The sequence below is a fragment of the Hemicordylus capensis genome, chromosome 5, assembly GCF_027244095.1.
Source record: "Hemicordylus capensis ecotype Gifberg chromosome 5, rHemCap1.1.pri, whole genome shotgun sequence".
NCBI lineage: Eukaryota > Metazoa > Chordata > Lepidosauria > Squamata > Cordylidae > Hemicordylus > Hemicordylus capensis.
In genome coordinates, this window is record NC_069661.1 from 212,280,918 (window position 1) to 212,295,582 (window position 14,665).

Below are 14,665 nucleotides of genomic sequence, written 5' to 3' on the forward strand. Positions count from 1 at the left end.
GGGAGTTGTAGTGACCAACATCTAGAAATCTCTGTTGGAGGGATCACTGGTTCAGCTGCAGGTCTGGTACCACTCCACAAAGACTGATTATCTTCTTGGTACTGCTTATTGTATTGATTGTTGGTAATGTATCATTTTTAGGACCCAAAAGACATACCTGTAGTAGACTCTTGTGCCAGAATAAGAAATCCAACATCCTATATTAAGGCTGCACTACAGTACACACCTACCTGTATGTCCCACTGAAAACAGTGAGACTTACTTCTGAGTAACCGTGCTTAGGTTTACCAGTTTACAAGGATCAAACATATTTGCCTTTGGACACCTATATACTCATTCCAGTTACAGATTAGAATCTTATTATACTGACCAATTTTGCTGCTATTAAGCTTAGATGTTTCCAGACTTAGAAGGACTCTAAGCTTTAACAACTGTACGGCAGGTAGGTTATTTTTGCCATGGAGATGCAGCAATGTGGAGAACCTAACTACTGGATGCTAAGTAGTTGTTAAAGGTACCAGGCCTTTGTCAATTAGGAAAGTAGTTGGTTATCTGAAGTATTTTTTTAAATGTCTAGTTATTTACAGCCAGTCTCTTTTTACAACATTTATGTATGTTATATACAAGTATGGCTTTTAAATGTGATTGAATTAAATCCTCGTTCTTAAAAAGATTAAATTTGTACTAATTTTGAAACATTTTAATCTTTTCTCCCCTGCCACACAAGTTTAAGCGTCATATTGGGGAACAAGATGAAGATATGGACCTCTGGATTGGATATTGTGCCTTCCACTTGGGTGACTACAAGAGAGCACTGGAGGTGAGGTGAGGAAATCCTGCTTCCTCTTGAAAGGAAGGGGAATGCTACCCTAAAATGAAAAGAGTAGAAGAGATACAGATAGATGTTATAGATTAATGCAAAAGACTGTAGGCCACTGTGCTGTAAGTTTTGTACAATAAGTTCTACAATAAGTTGTAGCTAGGGGTGATGGGAATTGTAGTTCTGCAACATTTGGAGGGCCGCAGGTTGGGGAAGCCTGTTCTAAACTAAAAAGCCCCAGGTGTTGTAGCCTTGCCTCACACAAAGAATCCATAATTCTTGATATAATTCCATATGCTGGGGATGTAGCCCAGCAAAACAGGAACGTCCTTGAAAGGCAGTGATTGCTGCAATGTCATGTTAACAACCTTATGGATTTCAAGCTAAAATGGCACAATGATAGGTCCAAACCATATGTGGAAGTTTACCCTCATACATATTTCAACATCTAGAAGTCTGCAGCCATCCCTTGTCAAACATTCTCTGAGGTGTCCAATAAGCACACAATAAAAGTTGCTGCTGTTTTAGGCTCATTTTGAGATTCAAAGAGTCATGTTTCACTGCCTTCAAAGCAACCCACCATTGATTTATTAAGACAGGGTATTCAAGGTCATTGTTCCAAAACCCTTTTCTAATGCTGCTGCTTTTCAAAGCCCAGTGTTTGTGTAAAGGAAAATGTCTCTAGATATAAGAGCATACTGGAAAAATGTAGTAAGATTCTTTTACATGGCCTGTATTGCTGAGGAAGAACAGATAATATTTTGACACTTTAAATATTAGCCAATTTATTGTAGCATAAATTATCTTGGGCTACAGTTCACTTCATCAGATTTTCTTTATTCAGTCAGCAGGTGTGTGCCTATGTATATAAATAGGTGCAGAGAAAAAGAAAGGTGGGGGTGGAATGAACAGTGAGACTAAATGACCATGAAATGCTAGCGGACTATCTGTGGCAGTTCTTTGTAAATAAGATAAGTACAATGACAATGCACAGCTGCAGTAACTGTTGATAATAAAGTCCTTCTGGTTCAGGTTACTTGATATAGTAATGTGATAGGAACTGATAATTCTGGTTCAGACTTGTGTTAATATAGTCAAATGTCTTGATACATTCCAATTCAATTGTCTTGCACTATAGTTTTCCTAAATTTCTTTGCTGAACAATGGCAACTTTCAGGTGATCAGTAGAGTGTCCTAGAAGACAGAAATTTCCCTGCTGCTGGGTGAGGACATCTCGTGTGGGTTATCCTCCCAGCATGCTCCAGAGGACAGGACCAGGAGCCAGCGTGGTGTAGTGGTTAGAGTGCTGGACTAGGACTGGGGAGACCCGAGTTCAAATCCCCATTCAGCCATGATACTTGCTGGGTAACTCTGAGCCAGTCACTTCTCTCTCAGCCTAACCTACTTCACAGTGTTGTTGTGAGGAGAAACTTAAGGATGTAGTACACCGCTCTGGGCTCCTTGGAGGAAGAGCGGGATATAAAATGTAAAATAATAATATTATAATAATATTCAAATTAGACCAAGCCTTTAAGAGGCCCAGGAGGATAGCCCCTCCCAGTTCAGTTTGCCCTGCAGAGCTCCAGAGAGGACAACATAGCCTTAGCTTCTGTCTCTACTCTGTCTTTCTGTTGCCCATCTCCTCCGTCTACCGTTTTTCAGCCTTTCTCCGTACCTCTTTAACCCCCCCTTCTCTCCCGTTCTTCTCCCCTCATTTCCTCTCTTTTCTCCTGCCAATGGAGCCACAGAGATCAGGCATCCTACATGTTTTGATGCCGAAGGGGAAGAAGTCTGCCACCAACTTTCAGCTCAGTATGACCCATCACCAGCACATGATGGTGCATGCCATGGAAAGTGCTCCACCACGGACCTCCGCATCCTCGGAGGGAGGAAGAGCCAGCACTCAACTTCAGGACAACATAGAGCCCAACTTACCTGCATCCAGCACGCTCGGAAGCACTGTTGTTCTCCCCACACCCGCAACAGACCAGGAAGAACAGAACAGACCCTCTCAGGACTCTGATTCTTCTTCGGCCTCGTTAGAACCTACCCCAAAGAAGAGAAAAGAGAGTCATAAGCGCAAACACAGTCATAGATACAAAACCAAAACATCTAAAAAGGCAAGTCGCAAACATAAAAAAATCATCTTCTACTCATTCATTCCAGATTTCAGATTATGAGTCCCCCAATCCCCACCTGGACAGGCCTACAGACCCCCTTCTCCCCGCAAGGCCTCATAGTTCATCAAGAAGCCCCGACAGTGCCAGGGGATATTCCTATTGACTTGGATCCTTATCTCAAATCCAATGAATCAATTCCTTGAAGAGGATGACCTCAAAACAGTGGTGCACCAGCTGGTAAGCTCTCAGCTTGACTATTGCAATGTGCTCTTCGTGAGGCTGCCTTTGTACGTAGTTCGGAAACTTCAATTAGTTCAGAATGCAGCAGCCAGATTGGTCTCTGGGGTAACCCGGAGAGACCATATTACGCCTGTTTTGAAACAATTACACTGGCTGCCGATATGTTTCCGGGCAAAATACAAAGTTCTGGTTATTACCTTTAAAGCCCTGAACGGCTTAGGCCCGAGTTACCTCAGAGAGCTCCTTCTTCTGCGTGATCCCCACCGTACATTAAGGTCATATGAGGAGGTTCGTCTCCAGTTACCACCAGCTCATCTGGTGGCGACTCAAAGGCGGGCCTTCTCTATAGCTGCTTCGGGGCTGTGGAATGTGCTCCCTGTGGAAATCCGTAATTTGAATTCTCTATTAGCCTTCAGGAGAGCCCTTAAAACATATCTGTTTGGCCTGGCTTTCCACGGTTTTTACATCGGTTTTAATATTTTAACCCAGTTTCAGGGTTTTTAATTACTGCGATTGTTTAATTGTTGTTTTAAAATGTTTTTAAATTCTTAATTGTTACATTGTTTTTAATTTTTGTTTTAGCTCTTCTGTTTTAATGATTTGTTTTAATTGTAAACCACCCTGAGCCATTTTGGAAGGGCGGTATAAAAATCAAATAAATAAATAAACAAATACATAAGGAAGAAGGAGAGTGGTCAGGTGGCCGCCACATTTTTGGAGATTATTTCCATCTGAGGACTTCTCTAACCTGTTTGTAAAAGCCTTGCATACATTGGGTCTACAAGTGGAAACCTTACAGGGACTGACCATCGCTTCCAGGGAGTCCCTAGTGCTACCCACTACCTTTTCGCAGGAACTTTTATTTCCACTTCCTGAAACCTTTGCCGTAGTAGTGAGGCAGGAATGGCAGGCTTCCTCAGTACAAAAGAAAACCATGACTTTAGCCAACAAGCATTATGCCTTTGTTCCTACAGCAGCGGCCCTATTCCGAGCTCTTCCAGTTGATGCTCATCTGGCCACTCTCACATTGAGAGCCATATTGCCCTGAGATGGGGAGTCAGTGCTAAAAGATACCACTGAAAATAAATTTGAATTCCAACTCAGGAAGAACAACAAATGCATTTTGTTATCCATTAGGGCTTCCATAGCAGCATCTATCATTTCCAGAGCATCTCTTCTATGGATGGACGAACTCCTCCAGTCCCCTTCACTTGACCCGACCAGACAGAGACAAATCCTCTTAAAGTTTCTGAAGGCCCAAGCCTTTATAGCCGATGTAACATTAGACTGTGTCCATTTTGGAGCGGGAGTCATGGCCGATAACCTGGTAGCCAGACACACCCTGTGGCTGAAACACTGGCAGGTGGATATGGCCTCACACTCAAACTTGATGGCAGTCACCCTCTCAGCTGCAAAGCTCTTTGGGGATGAGGCTTTACAAGAAGTCTTAGTCGAGACAAAGGACAGAAAGACACTCCTCTCCTCCACCCGCAGAGGACAAATGCCCAAACCGGAGGTCCAACCTGCCCTTTCAATCTTTTCAACCCACCTTTCGACACTGGGACAGAGACACAAGACTTCAGCGTCCTACCTAGAACAGACCTCAGTTCAACATCAAGACCAACAACCCGAAGCAACACTTCGGCCAACAGTCCAAATCCCGTCAAGCCACCCGACTCACCAGGCATAGGAGGCTGCCTCTTTCACTTCTTTCACTCTTGGGAGGCCTCCATTTTGGACAAGTGGGTCCTAGACACGATTCTACATGGTTGCAAGATAGAGTTGATATCCCGTCTTTGAGACTGATTCCTACCCACTCCCCGGTCCTGGTTCCACCAAAAACACGTGGCTCTCCAAAAGTCAATTACTCATCTCCTCAGCTTCTCAGCAATAGAGCCGGTTCCCATACATCAACACTGACGAGGCATCTACTTTATATTATTTACCGTACCCAAAAGAGACAGCTCCTTCAGAGCAGTATTGGATCTCAAATATCTCAACAAATTGGTGAGACGCAGAAAATTCTATAGGAAACGCCACTCCATAGCAGAAGTGCTACACCACGGAGATCTGCTAGCATCAGTTGACCTCACAGAGGTGTACCAGTTCGGGTCCCAATCCACCCAAACAACTGCCCACTACTATGCTTCTCTTGCAACAACCTGGGTATTTAAGAGAACGTCTTCTTCGCCATGAAGCCCCAACAGGGCCATGAAGCCCCCCCACTGCCTGCTAAGATCATCTGGAGAGGTTCGCCTGCGGCTGCTGCCAACTTATCTGGTGGCTACTTAGGAACGGGCCTTCTCCGTTGCAGCCACTGGACTTTGGAATGCGCTCCCTGTTGAAATAAGAGCTTCCTCATCTCTGGCAACTTTTAAAAAGGCACTGAAGACAACATTTATTCACCCAGGCTTTTAATTAGATTTATAGTTTTAAATAATTTTAATACTGGGTTTTAAATGTTTTTAATCTTTTAAATGAGTTTGTTAATTGATGTTTTAAATGAGTTTAATTGTAAACTGCCCAGAGACACAAGTTTTGGTGGTATAGAAATAATTTAAATAAATTATAAAATAAAACAAACCCACACTATCAATACACAGCACTCCCTTTTGGACTTTCCTCAGCTCCAACGATCTTTACCAGCAACCACTGGTTGCTCACCTCGGGCTCCAAAAAGCCAGGTTTATTCGCTTGCCTGGACAATCTTCTCATTCAATCAAGAGCATCCACAAGCTAGAACGTGAACACCACCCTTGCTGCATTATCACCCCATGGCTCCCTGGTCAACATGACAAAAAGCCGGCTGATACCTTCCACACAGATACAACACCTAGGGGTGATAATAGACATGACACAAGACAGACTCTTCCTTCCAGTAGAATGTAAAGACAAGATTCTGCTCTTAATCCGTCATGTGCTATCTCTCAAGAAGGAATCGGTCATCACTCTAGCCCAACTCCTCGGTCTTATGGTCTCCACCATGGCAACAGTTCCCGGGGCACACTTCCATCTACGATCCCTACAATGGTTCCTACTTCATCACCAAATGAAGATTGCCCAGAAGTGTCACAAAGATCATGCTTCCTCACTCAGTAAAAAACTCACTACATTGGTGGTTATGTCCCTTCATCTGGATCAGGGCAAGTCTTTTCTGGATCCTCCAAGGATCATAATCATGACAGATGCCAGCTGGTCCAGCTGGGGGTGGGGCACATTGCCTAACCCACTCAGCCCAGGGTAGCTGGAATCCATAGGAGACTCAACACAACATAAACTGGCTGGAGCCGAAAGCCATTCATCTGGCTCTTCTAACCTTCAAGAAGCATACTCCACAAAGATGTTTTGGTCTGCATAGACAACATGACAGCAAAGGCACATGTAGATTGCATGTGGGGGACCCACTCCAAATCTCTCCTCCAAGAGGCAGTGCTACTGATGCAATGGGTGGAGGAACACCTGTTCTCCCTCCTCGCCCATCACGTCAGCAGCCTACTCAACATACAAGCAGACTGGCTGAGTCACCAGGAGCTTCACCCTGAGGGATGGAGACTCGATCCACAGGTATTCCACCATCTCGCACAAGTACTGGGTTATCCATCAGTGGATCTCTTCACATCATGTTTCGACTCTCAGGTTCCTCATTTTTTCTCCAGCTTCCCATGCCAACAGGCAGAGGCAGTGGATGCCATGTCAGCCCCATGGCCCAAGGAACTACTGTATGCCTTCCCCCCAATTCCACTTCTCAGTTGACCTCTATGCCGCATCCAATTGCTGAGGCACATGTCATTCTGATAGTTCCCTACTGGCCATGCCACCCATGGTTCACAGAAATCCTGTACATGGCAGTAGATGGTCTGTGGTTTCTTCCAACGTCACACAACCTCCTCAGTCAGGGCCCAGTTCTTCATCACAACTCAGCTTGGTTCAAGCTTGCCGCATGGTGACTGAACGCAACATACTCAGCTGCCTTGGATATGATCAGCGGGTATTAGATACCATCCTAGCATCCAGACAACCTTCCACCAACTGAATTTATCAATCCACACTTATTTATTTATTTTATATATTTCTATACCACCCAAAACGCAAGTTCTCTGGGCGGTTTACAAAGCAATAAAAACAGCCAATAAAAGATTAAAACATTTCAACAATTAAAATTAAAAGTTAAAACTATTAAAACAAAATTAAAACAGTATCTAATTAAAAGCCTGGGTGAACAAATGCATCTTGACTGCCTTTTAAAAAGTTGTAAGAGATGGGGAGGCTCTTATTTCAGCAGGACGTGTGTTCCAAAGCCTTGGGGCAGCAATGGAGAAGGCCCGTCCATGAGTGGCCACCAGATGAGCCCGTGGCAACTGTAGACGAACCTCTCCAGATGATCTCAATGGGCGGTGTGGTTCATAGCGAAGATGTTCTCTTAAATACCCAGGGCCCAAGCTGTTTAGGGCTTTATAGGTTATAACCAAAACCTTGTACTCTGCCCGGAAACTTATCAGCAGCCAGTGTAGATGTTTTAAGATAGGAGTGATGTGGTCTCTCCGAGATGACCCAGGGACCAATCTGGCCACCACATTCTGAACTAACTGCAGTTTCCGGACTATGCACAAAGGCAGCCCCACATAGAGCGCATTGCAGTAGTCAAGTCTGGAGGTGACCAGCAGATGTACTACTGTTCTGAGGTCATTTATCTCAAGAAATGGACGCAGCTGGTGTATTAGCCAAAGCTGATAAAAGGCACCTCTGGCCACTGCCTCAACCTGGGACACGAGGGAGAGTTTTGTGTCCAGAAGCACCCCCAGACTGCTTACCTGTTCCTTCTGGGGAAGTGTGACCCCATTCAGATCAAAATCATCTCCTGAGTTCGGACCCCGCACAATAATTACCTCCGTTTTATCTGGATTCAGTCTCAACTTGTTCTCATCCAGTCCATCACCGCCTCCAGGCAGGCATTTAGGGAGGTTATGCCTTCTCCTGATGACATTGACATGGAGCAATAGATTTGGGTGTCATGAGCATACTGATAACACCCTGCACCAAATGGCGGGTGTTTCTCCGGTGGGGCAGAAAACACAAACTCTTGGCAATCACCTGTGGACTTCTAGAACTTCTACTTTTCCTACAGGAGGGGCTACATAAAGGACTAGAGGCGAACACCATAAAGAGCCTTCACACCTGCCTTCACACACTTCACACTTCACACCTGCACCTAAAACGCTTCCTCAGAGGGGCCACCCTCTCGTCCCCACCAGTAGTCCACAGGTTTCCCACTATAGGACCTACACAAGGTCCTCGGGATACTACACATGCCTCCATTCAAGCTACAAACTATCCCCCTTCACATCCTATCAATGAAACTCACACTTCTGGTGGCGATCACTTCAGCTAGGAGAGTTTCTGAGCTTAAGTCCCTCTCTGCCAATTGCAGGTTTTGTATTTTTTTCCCCTCCAGACTGTCACTCTGATCCCAGATCCCTCCTTTTTAGCAAAAGTAGCTTCTATCTTCCATAGGTTGCAGAACCTGGTTCTCCCATCATTCTGTTCTAACCTATCTCAATTGAGGGAGAAAGACTGGCACAAACTCGATGTCAAGCTCTGCCTAAAGACTTACCTGTCCCGGACTTCCTCTTTCTGTACCACAGAGGCATTATTTGTGTCTTTCCTACTATCCACGATGGGCCAACCAGTTTCAACATCTACCTTGTCAAGATGGCTCAAGGCCTGTATCTCTCTGGCGTATGAAGTTCAACACCTTCCTACACCACTCAAACTCATGGCTCACTCCACACACTTGACAGTTACCTTGGCGACATTTTCCAAGAATGCTCCTCTGGAAGACATCTGCAGAGCGGCAACATGGTCCTCCTGCTCCACGTTTACAAGACACAACAAACTTGATCTTTTATGTTCCTCTCAGGCAGCCTTTGGCAGGCGTGTGCTGCAACACGTTCTTTCGCCCCAGTAGCCGGGGTCGCCTCCCTCCCAGGGTCTGTTAGCTGTGGCATGTCCCACGTGAGATGTCCTCACTCAGCAATGGAGAAAGGAGCATTGGTGTCTCACCGTGAAGGCTTCTGCTAGCTGCTGGAGTTAAGGACATCTCGACCCACCCAAGGCACCCGCAGTTACTGGTCTACTTTTCTTTCTCCTAGTATCACTTCTATTCCTGTTGTTACTATTATTGTTATTGTTCTCTGGTTAACTTGTTCTTCCTTCAAGAAGCTTGGCTTGACTGTCTAAACTGGGAGGGGCTATCCTCCCGGGCCTCTTAAAGGCTTGGTCTAATTTGAATATGTCCTATCCTCTGGAGCATGCTGGGAGAATAACCCATGTGAGATGTCCAGCAGCAAGAAGAAGCCTTCATGGTGAGTGACCAATGCTCCTGTTTTCCTCACTGGCTTCTGAATGTTACCATTTTTTAATCTCAATTTTGTGTCTATTCTTTTGTATAAGCAGAAGGGCATTGTTGGCCCATGATAGTGTATATCATGTTGGAGGAATGAGCCCCTGCTTGTATGACTGATATTTTCAAGTCCTGTAATAATATTTTCTGAGTAGATCTGGGGACAGTGTTGGTATCTGGGCTTGTTGTTGTGTATCTTTTGTAGTCTATTACTAGTATCCAACTGTTTGGAGATTAGGGGATTATCTGTAAGCAAGTACACACCTACCACCCAAAGCTTGTGAAAGAGAAGTGCCTTTGTCCCAAATGGATTGTAAATCAGGACTTGACAAATCCCAGGTGCCAGGGAGCTGTGGTGCCCAGAAACCTAACTGTGGTGCCTATACTAAGATATTTAGAGGCAAAGTTATTTAAGAAACTATTTGTCCCAAGCAGCTCTGTTTCTGTTCTAATTCTGTTATTTGTAAAGGGGATGAACAGAGGCCCATTCATCATCATCATCATCATCATCATCCTCCTCCTCCTCCTCCTCCCCACCACCTGGTAGTCACTAAGTCCAATGATTTTGTGAATAATGATCTGACTCCCAACTTCTGGGGCAGGCTCCTAGATCCAAAGAAAACTTGTCACAGCCTGTTGTAAGTCATTGATGAAATGTTGAAATGATCTTCCCTGAATGTTGTAGATGACAACCAGTGATACATTCTTTTCTGTATCTGTACTAAAGGAGTTTATTCCTGGGTACCAGTTAAGCCTTTTCAATCCTTCTCCCCCACCCCCCTCCCCGCCCTCTGTTTCATGGTGTGGGTATTGTAGTTTTAAAGAATATTTGTAGTAAATCCTTTAGGTATGAGTTCCTGTCTGAGCTGGAACAAATGCAGTTGTGTTCTATGACCTAGCATTGTGCACTGTTCTGGGTGAAAACTGGAAGCACGGCAATTTCTGATATAAAGTGAAACTTATGCCATGTAGTTGCATGATTATCTACTTGCACGCAGTGATCTAGGTGAGGTGAAATTTTGTTGAAATCAAAAAAGTTCACCCAACCTAGTAAATTTCTAGTGGAATTTAAGTCTGAGTTAACAGTGACATAATGTCAGGGAAATAAGGAATTCAATATTTTTTGCTCACAAATTAAAGTAAATTTCAGAGTTAAATTCTTCTGTTTCAGATAGGCCTGCATCTTATTGGAAGTATTTCAAGAACCTACCCTGCTTCCTTCTTCCTGAACAGAGGGCAGGAAAACTGTAGTACAAACTTATTGAGTGACCTCAAGGTTGCGTCTACAATTGCATATATTGACTAATAGAATTTTAGATAAATGAAACAGTGGCATACGCAGTGGCCAGGTGAGTGCCATAGGTGGGGTGGCTACAGCACAAGCTTCTTGGTGCCAGCAGTACCACCAGTAAAGGTACCTTCTGCTGTCCCGCCCCCTCACTGGCCACCACTGATTGAAAATCTGCTCCTCAGTTTCTCAAGCAGAATGATTGCAAAAAATAATAGATTCTGGGAGGTCCTTTATTTTGCCACAAGGTGGCAAACTTTCACTGAGATATCTGTTCATGTTGAAATTTGGTGATTTCTGCCCCCTTCTCCTTTCCTTGTTCAAAAAAATGTTCATATCCATGTAAGTGCTGCTGTATATGTAACCTTTAACCATCCTTAAGTGATCAGAAGTTGGCACTGGAATTGTGCATTTTCCCTGCTACCCTTAACAATGGCTTATTAATATTTCTGCTCAGATGTTAGCTATGGATGTATTTGTAACCAGCTTAAAACGTTGTGTCATATCAGTTAAATACAGCAGCGGCTGATGTAGGCGCTGCCAGGGAGAGGTGAGAAGCACCTTTAGCTGTAAATTAGCAAGTGTTTACCTCTCCTCCCGCCACACCGGAAAGCTGCTCAGAGCAATAGTGCGCCGCCCAGCACCCGCTGCAGCTGAGGATTGGCTCTGCTACTTAGCTGGCCTCCGCACATGTGTGGAGCAATTGCTGGCCACACAAATGGCCTCCGCCAGCTGAATGGCAGAGCTAGTCTGCCACCACAGCAGGTGCTGGGCAGCATGCTACTGCTCTGAACAGTTTTCAAGTGTGGTGGAGGGAGAGGTGAGCACCTACTAATCTACAGTTAAAGGTGCCTCCCGCCACCCACCTGCGCCATCCGCCACTGGTTAACCAGTTGGATTTGTCTGTTTTTAAAAGGTATGTATGGTGATCTAATCCTCCATTATTATTTTTAAAAAACAACAACCTTAGTGTTCAAATAAAGGGCTGGTTTTCATTATCAGAAACCAGGTAGAGGAATTTCTAGCTGAGATTCAAGAGCTGTGTGCACTCCCAAAAATGGATCGTGTGGGTAGTGGAAACATTGGGTACAGGACTGGGAAGTGATCATGTGTTGGCACGAGCAGGCAACCTCCTCATTCTAGAGGAGATTTCAATTCTCAAATGGCTACCCATATCAACCAAACAAGTTTGCTTCTCGCACACTATCACTTCCGTCACCCACACGGTCTACTTTCAGGAGCACGCACAGCTCCTGAATCTAGGCTAAAAGCTACTCCACCTGGCTTCTGATCGTGAGAACAGCCCAGAATATCTCAATACTTTATATCTTGGTTCCAACTGACCAGGGCCCTGTTCCAGCTGATGGGGAGGTGGTTAGTGGTTAAGAGTATGAGCTATGAACAAGAAAGTCTCCTAGTTGAAATTTCACCTCAGACATGCTTGTACTTGGTGGCATTAGGTAAACTGCCATCTCTCTACTTCATCTTCCCATCTGTCATGCAGGGTTAATACTGATATGCCTTACAGCAGGGGTGGGGAACCTTGGTCCTCTTGTAGATGTTAGCCTACAATTCCCATAATCCCTAGCTATTGGCCTCTGTGGCTGGGGATTATGGGAGTTGTAGTCCAAAAACAGCTGGAAGGCCAAGGTTCCCCACCCCACCTTACAGCATTGTCATAAAGATTCCTGAGAAAATATATGTGAAGTGAGAGAGCGAGAGATGTGTGTATATGTGTGTGTGTGTGTGTATATATATATAGAGAGAGAGAGAGAGAGAGAGAGAGAGAGAGAGAGTGTGTGCTGCGCTCTCGCTCTCTCTCTCTCTCTCACACACACACACACACACACACACACACACACACACACACACACACACACCATTCTTTCCCCCCAAGTTCTTTGATGTTAGAAATGGTGGTGTGTGTGTGTGTTTTCTCTCCTTTTGTGTCAATACAAGTATAATCTCTGCTTGTTTTTTTTTAAAAAGAGGATTGTCTTAAATTCAGAGTTGTCTTCTGAATTCTTGTTGTCTTGTATTTGGGTAAATATAGTATTATTGCATCTTGACTGATAAACAATAAACCTGCAATGTTTGGTTACAAGAGGAATGTGTCAAGAAGTATTCTTTGTTTCAGGAATATGAGGCTTTGACTACACAATCTGGCTGCAACCCTGATGTTTGGGTAAATCTAGCATGTGCTTACTTCTTCTTAGGGGTATATGCACAAGCTGAACAGGCTGCCTTGAAAGGTGAGAAGGGTTACTTAGGGAAGTATACTTGAACAAATTAATAGCACATAGTTATGAATTTAAAAATACTGAATTGCTCCATGTATTGGCATAAGATTTGTCCATATGGGTTTTGCTTTCAGCTCCCAAAAGTAGACTTCAGAATCGTCTGCTGTTTCATCTTGCGCACAAGGTAGATATGCTTTGTTTTTATTATTAAGCTACGTATAATAGTTGTAATTCAAACTCAGTATAAAAAGTGCACTTGAGATACTTTGAGACCCCCCCACACACATACGCACAGTAATCCGCTCCATTCCCACCCCCTTCAGTTTGGCTGCGAAAACTAATTTGTCTCAGTATAGTGGTGTTATTAGAAGGGGAGGGCAGAAATAGAGGTGCCGGGCAGATGCAGAGGCTGAGAGTCTGAAAGCTGAGTGATAAGGAGACTGAAATGAAAAAAGTGCTGAGAGGCAAGTGACCCATGGATAGGGGGTGGAAGTCAGTGGAGTGCAGTGGGGTCTTAAGGGAAAGATGGGATGGAGGCCTGAAGAAGATATGGGAGGAGAATGACAGTAGTTCACAAACATGTTTAAACAAGATATTTTAAACAAGTTGGGCTGGTTTCCATATGTAAATTCTCCACCTTAAAACAAACCAAAGGACTTCCTTGCATGTTCTCTGATGTTCATGCCAATAGGCCTGTGTGGACCTCTAGTGCCACTCAGGCAGGGCCAGTGAGACAAAAACCAAATCCTCCCTGGAAGCATTTCCCTTCCGAAACCAATCTGGAAGATTGGATTAGAGCAGGTAACAATATCTGGGTTTGGGTCACTGCTTGCACACTGATCTTCCCATGGACACCTGGGTTGAGGGCCGTGTTCCCTCTAATTTTTTTTTCATCTGTGCACGATGAGTTTTGTTCTGGGAGGCAGTATCAAGGCAGTGTGTGCACACATGCATTCAGAATGGGCTTTCTTGATTCAACCTGAATGGGATCTAAAATTAACTGAGCGGACATCAAAAAACTTATGTGCATGCCTTAGAGGGAGCACTGGTTGAGGACTTCTGTAGTATCATGGGTATCTGTATAATTTCTTTTTGAACTCTGTCACATTTCCCCTTTAGTTTGGTGATGAGAAGAAACTGATGAGTTTCCACCAGAATCTGCAGGACATAACAGAAGATCAGCTTAGCCTAGCCTCTATCCACTATATGCGATCTCACTACCAAGAAGCTATTGATATATACAAACGAATACTTCTTGATAACAGGTTGGGTCACTTTTTCCTTCCCCAATTTTGTCGTTCCCTGTACCTGCAGAACACTTTATTGTCTGTACTTCATAGAAGGATGTGTTTTGCTACAAACAATGAATATGTTAGAAGAATATGTGTCACCCTTTAAAAAAAATGCTGTCACAAAAAATAAGAAGATGACAGAGGTGGGCATACTAATGTCTTCAATATTTTATCCATAATCATCTATCTACAATCATATAAAAAGTTTCCTAAAACTTTTTTAAAAAATGGGTATTGGGTCTGGTGGTCCCCTGATGTATTTATT

The 14,665-nt window shown here is 44.1% G+C and overlaps 1 protein-coding gene across 6 annotated transcripts in view; it reads left to right on the plus strand.

The window, feature by feature from the left end:
- The window catches only part of IFT56 (intraflagellar transport 56), a 60,618-nt gene that overhangs the window by 1,375 nt on the left and 44,578 nt on the right, over window positions 1-14,665 (plus strand). For 4 of the 6 annotated variants that reach the window (XM_053256177.1, XM_053256176.1, XM_053256175.1 and 1 more), the window contains exons 3-6: window positions 728-820; window positions 13,006-13,120; window positions 13,243-13,292; window positions 14,228-14,373. In XM_053256177.1, coding sequence (XP_053112152.1) covers window positions 728-820; window positions 13,006-13,120; window positions 13,243-13,292; window positions 14,228-14,373 — 404 coding nt within the window. Of the gene's footprint in view, window positions 1-727; window positions 826-13,005; window positions 13,121-13,242; window positions 13,293-14,227; window positions 14,374-14,665 lie in introns of those variants that run through there. The other 2 variants (XM_053256179.1, XM_053256181.1) reach the window with 2 other exon arrangements.